Genomic DNA, 22,912 nt, shown 5'->3' with positions numbered 1-22,912 from the left:
TGCATAAATTATTTGACAAGCTTAAATAGCCGTAAAATGGAATTCAATGAACTTCAAACATCACGTTGAAAATATATAATAGGTACTGTCTTTCATCTTGCAAAAGCATTGCTGCAAAATACTAAAAAATTAACATCACTTTTGTTTCAATATACAACCAAAATTAAACATAGTTTTTCCTAAATTTTTCCTCAAATCTTTCCTGCAATACTTGAATCAGGTCACGTCATGAATCCGAATAACAAAATAGTATGTACGAATGTGAATGAAACAAAAGTGTGTACCGAGATAGATTTGCATGGCTGTCTATTAGCTCTTCCTCTGTTCGGGGAAACGATGATGACGTCGTTCAGTTTAAATAGGTTGGTTAGTTGGGATATTAATGATATCAATTATAGATCAATTGTTTAGAGTTTGCTCGGTTAGCCCAAGAATCAATTGTTAAAATCTCGTCACGGCGCTCACTGATTTTTTCTTGTGATTGTTGAGTACCGGCATTTAATTTGTTAATTAAATCAATTTACATATTTACGTAGCAAAGGTCTTGACTTCCCACGCTACCTGATTGAAAAATAAATTTATTCCGTGAGGAGAATACTTCATAATTTCCGCATACAGTAAGCAGGTATGCCAAGGAAAATAATTAAGGTAATGTACAAGCAAAACCTTAAGTACCACTTGGCATGGATATTTAAAACACTAGGTTGCCTTGTTCGTACAAACAGTCGCACTAACTGATTGAAATTTCATTAGTTTTTTTATAGGGTCTGTACCTAAAACGAAATATGTTCAAACTTCGGTAAGACTGGATGGGTTGTTTCACAGAATTTTAACAATTCATCAAATTTCAAGTTGTTTTTAATACATTATGTGCCAACTACTTCACGAAACTGAAATAATAACCGAACTTGAATAGAAATTTCACAGAACTTGACTGTGAAATTCGATGAATTGTTCAAATTTCAAAATTGAAATTCAAGTTATGTGAATGTTCTTATTAAGTTCGGTTAGTAATCAATTCTTTAAAGCAACTGACCCATAATTATTTAAAAGCAGCACCAGAATAAAACGTTTATAGAACTTGAAAAATTAACATTGAAATTTGATGTATCGTTCAAATTCTGAGAAACAATTCAACTCTTAAATCATCCCAATAAAGTACCCGAGTATTACGTGTAATTTGCCCACAATTTTCACAATACATAAAATAGAAAAAATAAAAACTAAGGACGGGTTGTTGAGACCTATTCAAGTTCTGTTATAATATCATAATAAGTTAGTTTCTTGACGGAATTGAAATAATAACAGAACTTGAAAAAATCTTTCACTGAACTTGAAAATTAACTATGAATTTTCAAGAATTGTCCGAAACAACCCATCCTAAGTGTATTATTCGACGGCAAATCAAATTGTTAAGGAAATGTTTCAACTATTTGCGGCAAGCTGACAATCTGTACCCCTCAAGATTGCTGAGGTGGCACGGCAAAGTCAACCGTAGGTCTATATATTACGGCGGGCCGTGCGCCGAATATTGTTTTTACATGACTTCATTACTTATGTCTTTAAGATTCCCACTTTATTTTAGAGATTCGGCAGGGCAATTTCGCCAGCAGGTCTGTCCAATACACCAGGGCCGCGCGTCGCATATATTGGTGCACGGTTGCTTCACTTACGTCTTTTAGATTCTAGCTTTATTTTAGGGTATTTTCTCCACTTAATACCTTCCGTTTCTAGCCCATTTAGCATACACTCTGACTCTCTTACATTCCAGACATCGTATACATAACATAGTTTTGTATTGAAAATTTAACGCCCGATTTGTCAGACTTTTGAATCACTAAACAGGTTATCAAAATATTCTATAGTATCGGGCTTAAAATTAATATTTCTGAACGAATTAAACAACAATCAATTGACCACTTTTAAGTTATGTAATTTTTAGCGGAGGGCGTACCTAGAATAACTTTCTCTGATACAATCGACAAATTAATTATCGTATCAAAAACAGGCAAACGTACGGTTGTAATGAATTTCTGAAATAAAGGGCAATTAATCAGGGAAAATAATAATAGCTCGGATAAATATTACAAAGATTTTATAATTTATTTATTGGTATCAATTTTAATTTGTAGAAATCGATTTTAATTTTTCGTTTTTCTTTTATAAATTCATTAGTATTATTATCAAATTTACAAAAAAATCTTATTATCAAACAAGTTCTGCTGTGTAATTATTATTACGCGTGACAGCTGTTTTGCCCTCTGAAGGCATATCAAACTGTGATGAAGCCATTCATAGACGGTATGTTTATATGATTTTTGGATAGGTACTTATTTTGAAAACAATTTAGATTGTTTATTTGACAAAGTAGATATGCAAAAATTACAAAGTTACAAAGTTATACAAATGTTTTTAATATGGTCTAGAAGAAAATATATTATTAGTAACCATTATTTTAATGCCGTGTTTAGGCCTTTTTTTATATTTTCGTTCTAGTAATACCCATTAGTATTCTGTGAAAGAAATATTAAAGTATGTAAAATAATATTAGGAAAAAAAAGAGAAATTAATGACTGCGAAAATATATTTTAGTTTTTTCAATAGTAGGAGGTGGAATGTAATTTTATTTTTTATTATTTTATTTTGTATTCAATAATACGTCACGAGAGCATTTTTATTATAAACCAATACAGATCAACATTAATATAATCATCTGTTCAAGAAATAAAAAAATGTCCCTGAGAAAAATAATTTACCTCAAGGGCTGTGATCTTAGGGGATGCTGTATGGGGGTATTTTTATGGAAAGAAGGTTCTGGTAAGGAAAGGGGGTAAGAGGGATGGGTAGGAAACTAGGGATCAGTGCATCCAGGAGTGACATGAATCCATCGTTACAACTGCAGTGCAAGGCGATGGGTCGAGAAAGTGCCTCCCTCAACCTGTCTCTCGATCCGGCCCGTCATGCAGCAGGTGGGCTGGCGAATCCGCTGCAAACCCGAGCACCCCTGGTCACCAAACGTAGCGAGCGACTTGCGATGACCTATGGCAGAACTTCTAACTATTCAATAAACGGTTCCCGGGCTGGCGGTACCCACACACGCCTCCCAAATTGAATTTAGAGCGGATGAATAGAGAAAAAGTATCGATGGAATATTTTTTTTTTTTCGTTTTACGCCCAGCTGGACTTCTACATAGAAAAGAAAAAAAAAATTATAGAGTAGAATCCTAAATGAGCTATCGAAAATTATACAATTTTTTTTAAAGCATGAATTAATGAAAAACAGACTAAATATTATGAATCAAATTGGTAAAGATGTAACGATTGGTAAAAATAAAACAGAAACTAAATAAATAATACTCCGTTTAAGCCTCCGGCATTTTCTCTCAGAATTTTGCGTATTTTCCCTTTGAAATAAATTGAATATTAAAGAGGATAAAATACTCTTTCAAAAATTATTTAAAATGTAAATGTAAATTTTGAAATATGTATAATTTTTTTCAATGCAAACATAAAAACGTTTTTAAAAATGTCTCACCTTATGTTTTTTCGTCTAAATACTGAACTAAAATAACTGTATTATATTATTTTTCCAAATTGCGGTGGGAATTTTTGGTTTAATTGAAGTGTACATTTTAAATCTTCTGTGATTAGTTCTGAGATTTGAATAAAAGCTCGGTGTTTTCTCTTTCTTATATTGTTAGAAAGCTCACCATGACAGTAAAGTAGACAAAACGATTTTGATTAAGTGCTGTTCCCAAAAGCGAAAACATTAGCCTGAGGGGTTCCAAACCACTAAAACTACATTACCTGCGCTACTATAATTTGTAGGATTCAGCAGAGCTGGTCTAGATTACGCTTAATTCTATAAACGGAGTTAGTAAATACAATATTAGGTCCCCCAAACTTATTGCCAGATCGTGCATCCTATTTATTTGTGAGTGTGTATTATAGTTGGTTGTGTATGTATTGCAGAAAAATGTGAAAATTTATATAGAATTCCTCGCCCTTATATGGAATAACATATTTATTTATGTAACGCCCAGAGGGCTTTTACATGGTTGGTAGTATAATTTGAATTTGACAGATACTTTGAAACATAAAAAATAAGAATAAAATTACATTTGATAAAAGCTATGCAACAAGTCATACAAACACAAGAAACAAAAACAGAAAATTACAGCTATTTGTAGGTTTACATAATGTGTTGTTGAAATAAATGTTTTAAATGATCCACAAAACTTGCCAAGTTGGTATTGAATATGTCAACATCACCCAAGTAATGATTTCCCATGGTGTGAAGTCGTTGTATCGGAGAGTGGGCAATGTAGTTACGCTTATGTGTGCTGCTGTAGAATATTGTATTTTTTCGTGTTGTTACTATAGGTGTATGTATGTTTATAAGTTGCAGGAGTTCACAACAGTCGAATTTAGAGTTAAGTATTTTGAATAAGAACGTTAAATCGTTTATTTTATGTATATCTTCTAATGTATGTATTTTATAAGAAATTGTATTTTAAGTCTTCGACAGGGATATTTAATTTAAAATTTATAAAACGTAGAAATTTTTGTATTCGCTCAATGTTGTTAATGTGAATTTTGTAAGATGAAGACCAAACTACTGAGTTATATTCAATAAGACTTCTAACTAGAGATACGTACAATAGTTTAATGGCTTGTAAAGAATTAAAGTTTTTGGTTGTTCTTAATACGAAGCCTAGTGTTTTCATACCTTTGTTCACAATTTGATGGATATGATTGGTGAAACTTAGTTTTTCGTCCAAAATAATTCCAAGATCTCTCACTTCCATGACTCTTTCTAAAGCTATGTTATTGATGGAATATTCGAATAAAACAAGATTTTTGTTTCTGATGAAAGTCAAGGTTTTGCACTTTACTATATTTAAAAATAAATTATTTTGAACGCACCAATCTCTAAACTTACTAATATTTGACTGTAGTATATGGCAATGATTTATATAACTTATTTTTTTGTATAGTTTGATGTCATCTGCAAAGAGCAATACCTCGACATCGTTGAATCAATCAATTGGTTATAACATATGACAACGATGCAGGGCTATCAATTAAGTTATCAGTAACTCTATATAATACAACCAGGTGTGAAATGTGTATCCTATCAGAAATTGTAATTAAAGGCAATGTAAAGTTAACCAAAATAACAGTTGTCACACACATGCTCTACAAGTCGCTACTGATATCATAAGACATGAAAACTAACTATCACAACTTCACTCACAACTACTTTACTGCCGTGGCAAATAAAAACGCAGTCTTGCTTGAGAGTATCCAGGAAGACACTGAGTTACCGTGTTTTTAGTTACCGTGGCAGGATAGCTGAAATCTTGATCTGATGGATTTTTTTTAGGTAACACATGCGGCCGTTGTTCCCAACTTTTCGAAGGATCAATCTCAGACTCCGATCCGCCAAGTAATTTGTTCAGTAACATTCGATTCACCTGTTTGCAAACAGTTTTACCATTGATTATCCTAAGTGGCCCCGCCCACTTTCATAGACAATAAAGTGACATCAAAGTAAAAATTTACAATGTTAAATTAAAATTATTGTGTTTATTATTAATGCATTTAATTTTTTTTACATAAACCGATATTTTATATATTATTTACCTGGCGTATGTAATAGGTTAAAAATAAAGTATGTGCTTGACTTTAATGCCATCGTGTCTTGGCGTCGCGAATATTTTTCACTTTGTCGACACTTTTCATAAGTAGTCATTTACTGAGGCAGGCTTAATCCAGTAGTTTGCCTTCCTTAAATTGGTAGATCGCTCAGTCGTCACCTTTCCGTTGGAAAGAGCGTAGTTGTGCTCTTGAGCAGTGCTGAGCCAAAATTTCGGCTTAGCTGTTGATCAGTAGGATTGGGAACAGCGGCCGATGGTGTTACAAAATGTCTGACATCAGTGACGATGAGAATATCATTTTTGATGGACTGTCATATTTATCGCAATATTATTTTGCGGCCTTCGTAGTCGAGGGGTAAGGCTCTCGACTAGCAAACCGGAGGTCGCGTGTTCAAATCCCAGCGTGCGCAAGTAAATTTAAATTAATGAATTTGTGTTATTTCACAATTTATTCATTTAATTCAGAGTGGAAGATACCCTCAGTATTGCCCTGGCGTAGGACCACCATTCAGAATTGTAACATTTTCTTGAAATGGCTTTGGCCGTGTTTGATGATCAGATCTGAATAACCAGGTACTTTTAAAATTTCCTGCACTACATCTTCTTCCCCTCCCCACTACCATCAGCCTTACTATATACGCCAATTAGAGATGCCATAGTCTCACTGGCTCCACGACGGTTGGAAGCAGTTAGAGCTGAATTAATTTTAAAATTATTTTTGTACTGGTGAGAGTTACAAAAAGCTGGATGTCTAATTGAAGTGTATTATTTTTTGTTCCAGGGTTGTCACTCGTCCAGTGCAAGCCTTTCCCGGTCGGAATACCAGCCCTGGCCTGCCAGGGAGCCGCTTGCGACCTCGAGGATCCGGGTTTACCTGTCTGCGCCGTGGATGCCTTGGGCCAAGCGAAGACCTTTTGGAACATGTGTCACCTGGAAATGATATCATGCAGGGACAATACTAGTAAGAATTGCAGACATCATATCATCTTCATCTTTAACTCGAAAACGACTGCGCGGCCTTTTTCATTCGTTGCTTCATTTTGGAAAATAAATGCTATTATTCGATTTTCATCATTTTTTAAGCAACTCTAATGATGATGCTAACTTGGTTTTGTTACCCTAACGCCGTTTCCCTGAAGGGGTAGGAAGAAAGGACGGACCGCCAAACAACTCGGTCTTGTGTCATTCACATCCATGCATCGTCTCATACATACTCTTCTATTATTCTGACTTTGACATGGCCCGACTAAAGTATCTGATTCACTTGATCGTGCAATGTCTTCCTCGGGCGTATCTACTAGATACTAGTATGTTCACGGAGAAAAATGAGTAACTAACTAACTAACCATCACGCCGTTTCTCCACGGGGGTAGGCAGAGAGGACGGACCGCCAAACAATTCGGTCTTGGCACACACTCCTCGCTTTATTCACATTCACACATCGTCTCATACATACTCTTGTATTGTTCTGACTCTTGACATGGCCCGACTCAAGTATCTGATTCACTTGATCGTGCAATGTCTTCCTAGGGCGTCCCCGACTTCTGCTACCATTCACATTTGCATCGTATATTCTTCTTACACTCCTTTCTTCGCTCATTCGCTCTACATGCCCAAACCATCTAAGCGTCCCTTTCTTGATCTTACTCATTACGCTTTCATCAGCTTTGCACTCTTTGCGGATCTCCACATTCCTCATACGATCATACATGATTTTACCACACATACGCCATGTAAAAATGAGTATTGCTAAGTTATTAAGAATCTCTTCAAATTATTGATAATCCTTTTAAAAACGGTATTGCAGGCCATTACCGAATGAATTAATAAGTTTCCTGATAAACTTTTAGTAAGATACGAATATACTATCAAAATGTTGTGTTCATAAAAGTCCTAATATGTTCGAAACTTGTCATTATATATAAATGTTTTCAAGGCAAAAGCAGGTGCATGAACACGTCTTCCAATATATTAGGAATTTACTAAAAGTTTATCTGATTACATTATTCAAAACAAAAACAAATTTTGTAGATATTATTAATAAATTAGCAATACTCATTTTTCTCCGTGTAAATATGATGAAATCTAAAATTTTAAAAAAAACTTGAAACTGAATTCAAAATGACTTTTAAATGAAATTAGTCGCACACAAATTAAAATTTCAACCCAAAAACCGCTTTTTTACTACGTTTTAAATTTTATTCCAATATCAATATTGTAAGTTGGGTGAGATTTAATTTTTTTATGATTTGTTATTATTGGCTAACAGAAAAAGGTTCCTCTTAGGATCACATTCTAAAAAATATAAAAAAATAAAACACGATATCCGAGAACTGTCTAAATTGTTTTTTTTTGCAAGTACATACCTCACAAATGTTTCATCTGAAAATAAGTTCCACGTGCTATTATTACATACTTTTGTGACTTCACGTAAAATATATATTTTTTTAATATCATGTCGTATTTAATGCTAAATTTCGCACCACGAATATTGTTTACATTTCACTAATGAAAAAAAAACTCCATAAAAAGTTTTGATTCCAAATCGTTGAATAAATTATTATATTATTTATTGGGTAACCAACACCTCCGCCATAGGTCATCCCAAGTGGTTCGCTACCTTTAAAAAATTATCAGTAGTGCCCTGGTTCATCTAGTGAGGTGTGTTCATGATGCGCCTACCCACCAGCTGATGGTGTGCCAGATCGGAAGAGGCTGGTTTCGGTCCCTAGATTCCTACCCAACCCTCATACCCTTTATCTTCCCAGAACTTCATCACCTTCCTTTCCTTAAAAGAGACCCTCTACAGAGCATCAAAAATTATTTTCATCAGGGTCTGTATGGGGTTAATACCATACAAAACTACACAAATATTTTTTCAATATAAAGACAACTAACTCTGTTTCTTCCCTTTGAAAAATGTTCGGTATTTACGAGAATCAATATTATTCAAATAATTCAAATTACCATACATTGTAAAGAGATCCTTAATTGTGTAGTGGTATACCGAATGGATAAAAAATAACGACAATCTGCCTTGCTTTGCCTTTTAATCAAAATTCAAGTAAATATTTACATACCGCTTTACGCCTAAATAAATATATGAGTAGTTTAACTTAACAAACAAAACAAAGTGATTTATCAGCCACTATAATATCCGAAAATTTTCAAGGTTGTTAAAAAAATAAGTCTAAGTCCCAATAGAAATATTAAAATTGAAAGCCGCTGTTCGTTCGCTGAATAAAATCGTCACGAGAATGGCACAAACTGGTGCAGTGCTGAATAAAATTGTCACGAGAATGGCACAAACTGGTGCAGTGCTGAATAAAATTGTCACGAGAATGGCATAAACTGGTGCAGTGCTGAATAAAATTGTCACGAGAATGGCATAAACTGGTTCAGTTCTGGATAATATTAAAGTGGAAAGCCGCTGTTCATTCGCTGAATAAAATTGTCACGAGAATGGCACAAACTTCTGCAGTTCTGGATAGTTCTTTAATAAATTATTTCACTTTAAAATGTGATAAATAAAAATAAATATATACTACTTTTACAACCCGACTTCGCCAGTCACAAACTTACAATATCAGGACAGTTTTTTTTCTTCACTTTGAACAATTTATTGAAGTATTTGGAACTAACGAATTTGCCGAGCTAATGCATTGACAGGGAAATCGGCGATGTAAATTACATTGAAATAAAATTTGCGTTGACATCTCTAAATTGAAACAGAAAAGGTTTTGCTTATCTCAACCCGTCAGAGCTCATCCCCAAAAAAATGTAATTATACTTATACAAGCACGGAAATTTCTATTTTATGTATGCTAAAAATTCGCGATTTTATTATTGACGATAAATAAAATTTTCATGCTTTGTCTTGAAGACTTCGCGCCATTAAAATTTTATGGACTTAGACAAAAATTCAATTTGGTTTTAATGATTTTCCAAGAAAACAAAAAGGTTTGCAGTTTTTAATGGTGCGATAAAGAATACCTTAAAATTCCAATCTTAAAATCTCAGTTTCAATTATTATAAATTTATGTCGATCCCTGAGATATTATTTGACTCAAAGCCAAAAATTGCTTTAGAATCCGCTATTTCATAATTCTAGGAATTTGATAATAGAGACCTTTGAAAGCCATTAGTTATGAGCTGCATTGATCTCGTGTGATTTCTTGAAACTGTTACATTTCTGGGAAAAGATTTTCGGATAAGATTTACGGATTTGATATTAGATCCGTTCATCATGCAACCTCAAATCTTGAAATTAAACGCTTTTGAAGGAGATTCGGGATTTGATCACGATATCGTATTTTAGTAAGTAGATAAGAAACCATTTCCAATCTCACCACACCACATTTTTGCTAAATAATTATTAATAGTATTAACTGTATTTATAAAATATTTGTATTATTTAAAATAATTGGGGTAAAGTTTCTTTACTCCCCTTAATTCTCAATACGCACACACTGTTTGAATAACACTTCGTTTAGACTTAATTAAAACAAATAACAACTGTTTACGTCAAGAGGGATGGTAGAAAATGCATTATACATAGTTTAGATTTTTTTAAAACAGATATAAACAGTACAAGGGATAGAAAAAAGGAATTTGGGTGGTTTTTTGAAATATCATACAGAAAGTGACATTTTTCTTGTTTTGAAGGTCAATTGTGTAAAACTTCATCAATCTCGGAATAAAACTGTAGATTTATATGAAAATCAAATCCACGCGACCGCCATAGACATTCTTCAGTATAAATCGAGTATCGTAATTAACCATTGTTTTAAATTTCCTTAGTGAACAGATTTAGTAAAAGCTAACAAAGTCTCAAATTGCTTCCCTGAAAATTTTCTTCTCGTGTAGTTATCAACTTTTTCCCGATTAATGGTGCTGCCACACGCAAAGCTCACATCAAAAGTTAATGTACAGCGCATCATCTTTTCTACCGACACACGACGCTATCAAATATTTCTTCCTATGGTAGGAGAGGGGGTCAGTTGAATTCGAGAGCGGCCGAGGAACATAATTTCATCTGTCAAAGTGACAACTTTACTTACTGACAGCTTGAGCACGTTTTCGAAATGGATGATACTTGTCGCCTATTGCTGGATCTGTTGGACAGCTCATCCTCAGATGATGATGCCGCCAACTATATAAATATAAATGCTATTTATAAACTTTTTAGATTTTAAACAATCTGCGCGTAAATAGCGCATTTTCACATAGCCTGACATAACCTCTCCGTCGAATCAGGAAATTCGCAGTTCGCACGCCGATCGACGAAAGCGACATAAAATAAATTATTGTAAAATAAGCTCACGTCGATTTCCAAAAATATTGAAGGCAAAGGCGGCATGGACCAACACCAGGGCAGGGAACGAGAAGAGAGCACGAGAGCTGACGAGAGCAAACCAGATTACCCAGGAAAACAATAATTGAAACAATTATTATCTAGTATGTTCGTTTGTTGATTGTTTTCAATTATTGAAAACAATCAACAAACGAACATACTAGAAGCTTCTCTATGTAGGTATCAGGCCGTCCAACTTTATCAAAAACCGAATGATATTACCATATAAACATACTGAGTTAAAAATATGATTAATTTTGAAAGGGCGAAAATTTGTTTACTTCAAATTCAAATATTGATTATATTTATATTTTAAATATATGTTAAGTATGTTTGCCAAATAAGGTTTTTTTATGTTTCTAAATTTACTAGCACACATGACGATATGAGCTAACATAATAAATAAGAAATGCATTATTAGGCTGCTTATGTCATGGCTGTTAAAGGGAACACGGAACTTAGTTGGTAGCTCCGTAATTAAAATGACCCCCTCTCCTTTTTACGACGGAGAGGGGGGCGCATAACTTTTCAAATATCGCGTCGGGAGCGGTTACGTAAAATAAATTCGGTTAGCGAAGTTCAGAACCACACTTATAGCGCGTTATCTTTTTACGTGTGTCGGGTCTGTATGGGATTGTATGGCGAGCGCTATTGTGCTTTATATTATCTGTTGATGTGAGCTTTGCGTGTGGCAGCACCATAATACAGATTTAATATGCTTGACCTTTAAATGTCATTGATTTAAATGCTTTCCCGGGCAAACGTTATGAATATTTCTCATTTAATTCCCGAGTCAGTTAATTTCAAGGAAAGGCTGAAGAATTGGGCAGCTTTGATGTATTAAATTATTAAAAAATCCCTTTGTTAAACATACAAAAAGGCTTTTTCTCAAACTGTCGTAAAGTCGTATTATTCTTCTTCGTTTAAAATCCGCCAAGTCTTAGAGAGTTTTTAGCAAACTTCTTATCAGCAAAAAAGCTATAAAATATGTTTAGAACATATCCAGTACCTAACTACCCCAATGACCGTTACGTTAGATGAAATGTCTTTGAACCCCTAGGCGAGTAAGATCATAAAAGAGCTATTCCACACCAGAAATAATCGCCTGCGGTGCATTTTAATCTTTTAGAACACGAAAACACGATAAAATGATGACCATAACCCGAATTTTATTATATTTTTTTAACGTGATATAAACCAAGTCTTATTATTACATATAGTATCAATAAACATTTTTTAGTTTATTTTGAAATTATCATCTATTTTTATAAAATAATAAGATAAACCATAGAATTATTAAAGTTTTATCCATTCACAGTAGTGTTATTATAATAAAAAAGACGAAAATGATATTTTAATATTATTTGTGCGCGGAACGTATTTTGAATTATGTAAATCCACGAGAGTTGAATATAATAATTTACGACTGTTAACGTGAGAAAATGTACTGGAATGAACGCAAATAAAAAAATAACAATACTATATACTATTCATCTTTTTGTAACAGAATTATTTTGACTATTTTTGAAACTAGTAATTTAACCATAGAGTTTTGTGATAATTTAAGTAAAACCTCAAATTGTAATACTTAATCATTGAAGATAATTTAACCTATCGCCCTGGGTTCAACTCCTAGATGCGACCGAATCTTATTCTCAAGTTTCTGTTTTTCATTTTTTTATTTGGGAGTTGTTAATATTTTCATCAATGATTAAGAAATATTATACTGTATTTACTAGAATTTAATTTATTTATTATTTTAGTTTAGATTTATTAGAACATTCTTCTCACTTTAAATATAGAATATTATGTTCAAATCTTTTTTAATTTGTAGATATGACTCACTAATGAAAGTTTCAACCTTTGTCACACAGAATAACATAATATACTATAAATTACAGCCCAACAAAAGGTTATTTCTCACATTTAATAGCTCAATCTTCCATGATAAAAATGACTTTTATGAACTGATAAAAAAAACATTAACCTAGAAATAATAATAACAGTTAGATAGATTCAGTACCACAATCTCATGGAAGTTTTTTATTGTTCTTTAAAGTTTTTCCCGTTAAACTACAATCAAGCAGTTTTGTCAACAGGATGTATATGTTGATTGATAGTGATGATTAATATAAAGGATTTTCTACTTAAGAGCCATGTTCTCAGCATATATCTGAATCTATTTAGGAATTTACAATTTTTTTTATATTACTTTGCAACGTGTTGCTAACGTTATATTCTAGGGTTCGCTGACATTATTTATTGTTATATTTTGGAACAGGCATGCTTTCATTCTTCGTAAATCTAGTATTGTGTTCATGTTTCAATTTCTTTTCATATTCGGAGTCTGATATATGCTGAATCAATATTTTGTCCCATAGTAAGGCCTGCACAGGCCAGATATTTAAATTTCGACACAACAATGAAATGTTACGTCTGTGTGAAAAAATATTTTTGAAACTAGTAATTTAACCATAGAGAGTTGTATTGATTTTAGGTAATTTAAGTAAAATTTAAAAGAATGTCCCCAAGTGGTTATTCCGTATAGTAAAGTAAGTGATTTTTAAAATATTCACAGCAACGAAACACTTATGTCTTGTTTATTTGAATGTCCAATTTAAAATGGCAAGCAACAGTCACTCTCAAATAAACGTTTAAACGTTTGATTTAACTAACATCAAATTTAATAATATAATTACGTAATTATATTATATTATGTAATTATATTGTATGTGATTATTATATTAAATTTGAAAATAAATTAAATAGAGTTCTACGAATTAAACACACAAACAATAAATAAACGTAGTAATTTACCATTTAAATTTTGTAGCATTTGCATGGCTGCAAAATGTACACACATGTAAAGTTGTGTGATATTATTTCAGGTGTAATGAAAACTGAAGCTTGTGGAGATCGTATTTTAAAGAGACAAAAATGGTTTGGCCGAGGATTGAGCCTACCTCCCCAGGGACTGACTCTTAAACTGCTGTGATCTTTTAAAAATGACTTTTAAAGCTTTAAAAAAATGTATTATTATATTTTTTGTACGAATATTGAACTTTCCTCTCCATGGACTGGAGTCAACAACTCAAACACTTTAGCCAAATCCTAATTGGTTAGTGCAGACATTTATTTCGTATATTAACTGCTATAAATTTTATAATATAAAGTCAACCTTGTGTGTGCGCGCTGTGTGTGCATGAGTGGCACCATAAGTTGACAGAATGCATTGTCATCGACAACGAATCGGATATCGAAAAGAAGGTTAGTTTTCACTACCAAGATTACATTTCATTTACTCATTAATTTATTCTTTCAATCAAGAAAACAGAATCTAAATTCATTATGTATTTAAAAAGTGGTATCACTTGAGTAATAAACCGCCTGTCAAATTAATGCAAATTTCCAATATATTCAAGAAGGAACCCTCGATTCCAGAACCTTATTACAGGCCCATGTACCAGGGTTTCAGAATACCTTGCGACACCCCCGTGTACAGTGTCTAATAAGTAAGGCTGTAAATTGAAGCAGGCACTGTAGGCTGTGGGGGTAGTCTTGTGGAATTAAGAAACTCACATGTACTCCCATGGGTAGTATTTTTTTTATTACAAAAAACAGGAATGGCGCCCAAACCTTTCATATTTGAATATTTAAAGAGTAGTGAATAACTATTAATTATATTAATTTAAACAACAATAATTATTTAAATAATGGTAAATAACAAACAATTTAAATGGGTAATTTGATATTACCACTTTGACACCTCAAAATTGATTTATCGTTGAACTTTTTGAAGTGTTAAAATAGGGTCTTTAGAAAATCAACCCGTATAAATAAAATATGGTTTGACTGACGATTGAACCTTTCTACACAGGAACCAACCTCGCCAAATGCCGATCGGGTAGGACCGACATTTATTTCGGACATTTGCTCTTGTAATGTTATACGATTTCAGAAAAATACGTATATGTGTGTATGTTATTGCCATCAACACTTGATAGAATATATTGTCATCTGCCAAGTTCCAACTCGATCGGATCTCGGAAAGTTGGTTAATTTTCTCTTCCAAGATTTGCATTAATTTATTCTCGAAAGCAATAGTGAAATTCAAATATATTTATTTATTTTTACATTTATTACATACAAGATATACAAATATAAAAAGAAGCTTTGACTGTCCAACTAGGAAGTTTCCCGTTTTAGGACAGTCAAATTGGCAGGTTGCGTGTACATAATTCCAGGTAGGTACATGTAAAATATAAAAATAAAATTAAAATATAACATATAAATGTAAGAAAGAAAAATAGAAAGAAAATATTTTTTTTAGGAAAATACAATTTAGCAGTAATAAACAATAAAATCCAGATAGGTACATGTAAAATATAAAATAAAAATATAATATATCAATGTAAGAAAGAAAAATAAAAAAATATGTTTATTAAAAGGTCCATTTCATTATAAGAGCAATTTATAAATGGAGGTTTTATAATTTTTTAATGTTCAAGGAGAGAAATATCCTGTATTTGTGAGGCTTTATAAAGAAAATGCCTTTTATTTTTTTGGTTTTATTATCAGGCTTAGACGAATTTTTAAGCCTGGCTGTCAGAGAGTATAGCTTATGATGCGACATTCGGTCATTATACGTTCCAAACTAATCAAATAAACGTTCACGATAAGCTATTACACTTGTGTAATATGGTTAGTATGGATTTAAGTCTATAATAATTTTGAATGTAATTGTATGTAGCAGACCATGTATGGATAGTATGTAGCAGGTACTATGAGGGTAGTAAGTGCCAGGACCGGTAAGGGTTGTATGTGTCAGGTCCTATAGCACGTAGGGGTGCCAAGTGGAAGTTTGAAAGCCTACGTGCTACGTGTTGGACCCTCTATGTACGTGAAGGGATGTTGGAATTTTTTCGAGCTGGGAGTAAACACTCCAAATACAATTAGAGGAAACTTCTTGTCTCGTTTGAACCATTCCGGTATGTTTTTGTTACTGTATCTCCACGCTACGCGGTTACTAGTTCTCCGAGAAGACAGAAAAGAATCAATACAGAATATTATTTACACAATATACTCATGTAATATTTAATACATTTGAATCGATTTAAATAACCAAACGATTAAAAATATAATTCTTTCAACGTGAATTGAAAAATTTTGACTTTTGGCGTGGAAACTTGAAATTATATAAACGGGTTTATTTGTCACTGATTTCAAAGACATCATGAATAACATAATGTATATATAAATAAAAATAGTAGAGTAATAATTTTTAAAAATGTATCAGTCATTCCGAAATTCTTTTTTGAAAACATATTTTCTTATTGTCAGATGTCTTCGGATAGCTAAAAAGAAGTACAATAGGGAGCATTAAGTGGCACTTTTTTTAAATTCCATTCGGAAACAATTTTTTTAGCAAATAAGAAAAAAAAATTGATTTCTAAAATTTTTAAAGATTTTTTTTTCTTTTCAAACATTTATTTTTCTTTCTTTGAGGGTGTGGGAGGTGCAATATGTAGCACTAATGACTGACTTTAACAAATTATGCACTGGTGAATCTACTTCGCGTTTGGAGTCGATTTTGTGGTATAACTCTTTTTGAATTGGGCTTTCGTTTCAGTGTCAACTTTGAAAAATATTGTTTAATATCAGCTTTTTAATGTATTTTAAAATACATTGTATAGTCAATCCGCATCCAAATTTTTTTAACCCTTTAGTTGGCAAAAAAATGGAAAAAGGAAAAAAAATGCAAATTTAAACGATCAAAAAAATATGTTTTTGAATTCTCCATGTGATGTAGATTAACCAGTTCCCTGTTTGTACTACGAGTTTCCGAACAACACCGTGTATAGATACAGCACTAAGATGATTGTGAAAAAAAATTACTAAAATTTTCCCAAAAAATTGAAAAAATTAACCTTAGGTATATTTATTTTTTTATTTTACATGTTTCTTTTAAAAAATACGGTTTTACTCATAAATGTGTTAACCAAAATTAAAACATTATTTATTACACCTGAAGCGACTACTAAAATTTAAAAAAAAAACCATTATTATCTCTAATATGGTAGCAAGTACACGGTAAAAAATGATCCGATAAAAAGTGACAACTACTTACTTACTTCCTGCTAAAATATTAGTCATTCAGAATAAATCGAGAACACGTGTTCTTTTCCTAATAGATATCATTGCGGAATGCAACAATATGAGTATGCCAGTATCAATATCAATATTTGTATGAACACATGTATGAAAATTTGCTTATGACTGGATGCTTTGTTTCGAACTCTTTCAATTCATTCGTTATAGGTCCACAGTCCCATTTTTAACAGGAAATCGAACAATTTGTTTTCAAAGGATCACCAAATTAAAAAATATTTTATCTTTTTATGAATATTACCATTGATAAAACTGAATTCACAATAATGCAAAACTGTTGCCACCTTTCCGTCCGTGTTGATGGTGACGGGAAACATATTAGTAAAGTTATAGTAACGTTATAACGTTATATAGCGTTTTATGCAAACACCGAACTTTCGAATGTGCCAACGGCTACCATGTAAATTGCTTTTGAATTCAGTTAGAAGTTTTTGTTCCATCTAGCGATGGGCATAATGCAAGCAATCGAGTTATATTCAATTTTAGTCGCTCAATAAACAGTTGGTACATACGCTCATTAATGTTCTAGAATCTGTTGCAGGGGTAGATTTAATATATATCCATAACATAATGCTATAAAGGTTTTCAAATATTTGTGTTTTTTGCACCCTTTTACGCCAATCAAGTTGGAACTCGACTCAGCACTGTTGCATAATGCTAAAATAATTACCACCGCTCCGGTAACCAATCACTAGACAACCAACACCTCTGTCGTATGTCACCCCAAGTGTTTTACTACGTTTGGTGACTTAGCAGGGTTCATTTTTCCTTACCAAGGGTTCTTCTTCTTCGTTCCCTTAAAAGGCCTGCCAAACAGCATCCCCAAAAATGACATTGGCTCTAAGGGAAATTATTTTCGTCAGGGCCTCCCGTGTAAAGCTGATTTACAAAATAATAATAATTGAAAGGAAATTAAAAAGAAAATGTATTTTTTTATCAGAACTACTTTCACTTGGAACGGAAATCAGAAGATGCGGGTTCAATTCCCGTCGGCGGCAGTTATTTTAACTCTGGAGATATTTTCAATTTTTATGGATATTTCAGGCGAGTAATTATTGCTTATAATAATTCACCATAAATTAATGACGATAGGTACTTTTAGCACTAGGCCACATAAATATATATCTTTTTGCAGATACCGCATGCATAAATCATATTTGAAATACTGGTTTGCCCAAAACACATCATTTTAAAATCAGAATGTCAAAGAGTTGGAATAGTCAATCTTGAATTATTGCAAAATCTCGGAATTTTTATTCATTCAACAATCACGCGTGAATAAAAATTGTGTTCCCCTCTCGGATGAAATTGTGTGATAGACGTGTACTTCATCATTTTTTTTTCATCGCTACACCACTTCATCATCAGGTGTGAGTACACCGGTGACCTGGTTTCATCGTATGACTATTTAAACTAATGAATACAGTCATACGAGGGTGTGTTTTCATCACAGAGCGGAAAAACAGGCTAAAATTATTATTGTTTGCAAACCGTTTTGTTTTCCGCGAAATGCCTGAATATTTCATTCATGCTATATTTTGACTGAGCTGTTTTTATTGTGTCACACTTTACGGTAGAGGTAGCTAGTTAAGTATCAATATTTAAAATATGAAGAAACAAAACAGCCTGGAACCAGCGGGACTATGCCATAGATACAACATAATATAACAATAACTGTAATCTAATTTGAGCGCCATTTCGAATTTATCTCATTCAAACGGTCACCGTTAAACGACAATACTGAGCCCGTTTCAGCTTTTATCACTTGTTATAAATCATAACTGTCATGCTTTTATGCTTGTTAGTCGATTACAATTTGATCAAAATCTGAAACGGGCCGAGTATCGGTATTAAGACTACACGATTTTGTTTTTTTATTTATATTTGAGAAACAGACAGTTAATATTTTATTAGTTTATATCTATTGTAACCAAAATAAAACTAATTGTGGAATTCCTATTTGTGACTACCTTTTATAGGACGACATAATAAAAAATAAAAAAAATATTGAAATTTATGAGAAGATTATATAGGTATATAAAAACAAAATATTGCTCTTAATACAAAATATTGAAATTTATTAGAGAATTACATATGCCAAAGACAAAATAATGCTCTTAACACAAAATATAGACATTTATGAGAGAATTACATAAAAGACAAAATATTGCTCTTAATACCAAATATTGAAATTAATGTGTGAATTACATAATAGAGAAAACATTGCTCTTAAACAAAATATTGAAATTTATGAGAGAATCACATAAAAGACAAAATATTGCTCTCAACAAGAAATATTGAAATGAATGAGAGAATTGCATGAAGAACAAAATACTGCACGTAATAAAAAATATTGAAAATTATATAAATACTAAGAAAAGTGAAAAGTAATAAAAACAATTATTTTACAAATCTTATTCTGGTGTCCTATTAAGACAAGATTTCGTAATATAATATAAGACAAGATATAACATTAATTTAGTTCAATACAGAATTATTTCAATATTAAACAAGTATCATACGCCACGTACCGGTGATTTTTAATAAACTTAATGAAAACTTAGAGTTGTAGGAAAATGAGAGACCCTGCTCGAAAATGAAAAAGCTGTGGTTTTATTAATGAACATTAATTTTATCATTCAATATCTAAATGTACCTTCCTAAACATTGATAATATATACTTATAATAAAACTTAATATACGTTTTTCTATAGTAAATATAACCTTAAAAAACTAGATGTTATATAATTCATTAAATATTGTTTTTTGTGAAACCTGCAGAAAAGCTATCATGTGACAACTTTGTTGGACTACCTATAAACACTAAATAATATTTATGTAATTAAATTAAAAATTGAAATAAAAACATTGGGCTCAAATTTAAAATGACGATTTGTCGATTTGATGGGAGTATAACTTAAATTAGAGAGCAAAATAATGCGGTAGAAAATACAGCATTATCAAAATATTTTTAATATTATCATGTCTAATTATAATATAAAGTGAACAATTGATCGAATTTTCTCTGTCAAAAAGCTAGCAATCAACATAATGGTGATAACTTTGATAACACGAAATATTCTAATCTGGTTTATTAAAGTGAGAGATGTGGCTAATGTTGAACATTTCCGCCGAAGTGCGCCATCCTCATAATTCACGTTTTGCATAATTAGCAGCAGTGGGAGACATAAAGTTAATTAGAAACGAATTTTTTTGATTAAAATCAGAAATCTCTGGGCCTTGGTGATTAACTTTTGTATCGTTATAATACCTACTCTCAAGAAAAGATATTTGCTGCGCCTTGGTCAAAATATCTATTTATTGGACAACATGAAGTGGCAATTTTAAATTAAATAAATAAATAAATGGTGGCCTTTCCGATCGAAGTTACACTATGATTTAGAAAAATAGATAGCATGTTAATTAATCAAAATATTATCTCGTATGGTTGGTTATAATTAACAGAATCATTGCACAATCTTTATATTATTAGGGTTATCTGTAGTCTAGATTTGGAGCCAACTCTCATACAAGACTTCGGTTACACGTTAATTACACCAATTACAACCATTCCAACGTTCGGACCCAAAAACTGTCAAATTTATTATTAAGTATCACCCCGCTCGCTTACAGATCAATCTAGATCAAATCGTCCTGTTCCAAATGTGTCGGTGGCTTCAAAAAATCTCGTTTACATAAATATTTGTGGAAATCAACATCTTACTAAACCAATCGAACGTTTATCTCAATATAACACAGAGAATTGGGTTAACGACAAATGGGATCCATCTCAAGAAATAAGGGTTCGCATTTAGGTGGCCAGAAGCGCTTTCAGTTGAAGAGACTATTTTGTAACGGAGCCCTTAAACTCATTTTCAGAACATAAATATTCAAGTGTTCGACTCTTGGGATTATACGAACATACTGTGGTATTAAAGTGGAAACTTTAGATTGCCATGTTCTTTGGTAATCCTACTCTTTATCTATCCTATTTTATCCCTAAAATTTCGTCCCACTTATCAAAATTTGCATTTCTAATGATTAATCTCGTATATTTTTCATTTCTAGTCCCGTATCCGTTTTATTTCCTATGGCATCGTGTGATTTTTATTGTTTATATTATAAATACCTACATTAAATTTTATTTTACTTTTGTCAAAACAAACAGTTATTTTGTACACATTTTTAATGTAATATGTTGAGTTTACTGAGTTCCATAAATCAGTGCAGTTTCCGCAAAAAAATATGTCAATGTGTACAATGATAATACTTCAAATGGCACAAGATATTAAATTATTATAAGCATTAATTACTCGCCTAAAATATCTCCCGAGTAAAAATAAATGCCGTTGACGCGAATTGAACCCGCACCTTTTGATGTCCGGTCAGGTGCTTTGTACCACTGAGCTACGTCGGCTTATTCCAAATCCGCCAAATATTTCAATGTATTCAAGTACGTCAATCGACAAATACTGCTTATTATATGTTTTCACCTGTAAACAACCAATTTTTTTTTTGTAGAAAAATGTTTGTTAGTGCCGAATTCCACACTAGATGGCCTCGAGATATATTATATCTACATTTGTTGTTGAAATATTTTGACTTGTCAAATATTATTATTTTTTAATTATAAACTAATGTTTATAAGACAAGGTTTTTATGCGTAGAACAAAGGATAACAAATAAATATAAGCATTAATTACTCGCCTGAAATATCCATACCAATTGAAAATATCTCCCGAATAAAAATAAATGCCGCCGACGGGAATTGAACCCGCACCTTCTGATGTCTGGTCAGGTGCTCTGGACTACTGAGCTATGTAAGCTTATTAGCTAAACCGCCAAATAATTTTACCGACAAATAATTTTGGCGACAAATAATTTTTGCGACAAATAATTTAAATAATATGCCAAATAATAATTTTCGCCGAAATAATAACAATTTAAAATAAATAATTAATTAAAAATTTAGACGTATTAGATCTATCAAAAAATTTCTATATAAAGATGCAAAAGTCGGTCATTTTGAATACATATTAATAATTATATATGATAACGAAAGATTTTTTAAATATTTATGTTGAGGGATCAGTAGAATTTATAGGCCCTGTTAGAAGTTCTACCGAGCCGAACCCTCTGATATGAAAATATCTGGAGTCGGTGAATTATTTTCCCACTTGTTCTCTGGTGAGTTGACGTGTTGTTCTTGTATTGTTTTGTATTTATTTTGCTTATATAATGCACTTGCATAATGTTGATTGACTAGATGATCATTTGTGGAAAAGTGTGTGGAAGGGTTTAGTTTTTCCTATGGGAAAGATTTAACTCGGACATAAAATATTTTTTTTTACATTAGTTTATCATTAAGCGCTTGTTATATGATAGCGAAATTTCGCAAACTGTCAAAATGTCTTCATTTTTATGTCACTAGAGGGCGGTAGTTGTACATTAATGAACTTGTTAAAATATAACATCTCATGTGCGTTTGTCGCAAAGCAATGAACGTATAATATGAATGTGAAATATTAAGTAAAACAAACAACTTAGTAAAAAAGTATGACTTATTTGCAGAACCTACTATTTTGGTAAAGCATTTCATTTGACATTTTTTATAAATGTTTCATCATTCACTTGCTGTTGTCATTAGTGTTGAGGAACATTTCCGATACATATAGTTTGTTTTACACGGTGTTCGGAAACTCGTGGTATAAACGGTAAAACCCTTTATAGG

General features: G+C 32.1%; 1 protein-coding gene across 1 annotated transcript in view; it reads left to right on the top strand.

The window, feature by feature from the left end:
* Positions 1 to 22,912, top strand: part of LOC149419676 (uncharacterized) — a 70,725-nt gene that overhangs the window by 41,154 nt on the left and 6,659 nt on the right. Inside the window, exon 2 of the mRNA XM_089636981.1 lies at positions 6,442 to 6,621. Within this exon, the coding sequence (XP_089493107.1) occupies positions 6,442 to 6,621 (180 nt within the window). The remainder of the gene's footprint in view (positions 1 to 6,441; positions 6,622 to 22,912) is intronic.

This window comes from Hesperophylax consimilis, chromosome 11 (assembly GCF_061612785.1).
Source record: "Hesperophylax consimilis isolate HC1 chromosome 11, BYU_Hcon_1.0, whole genome shotgun sequence".
Lineage (NCBI taxonomy): Eukaryota > Metazoa > Arthropoda > Insecta > Trichoptera > Limnephilidae > Hesperophylax > Hesperophylax consimilis.
This window is presented reverse-complemented; position numbering and strand designations above follow the sequence as displayed.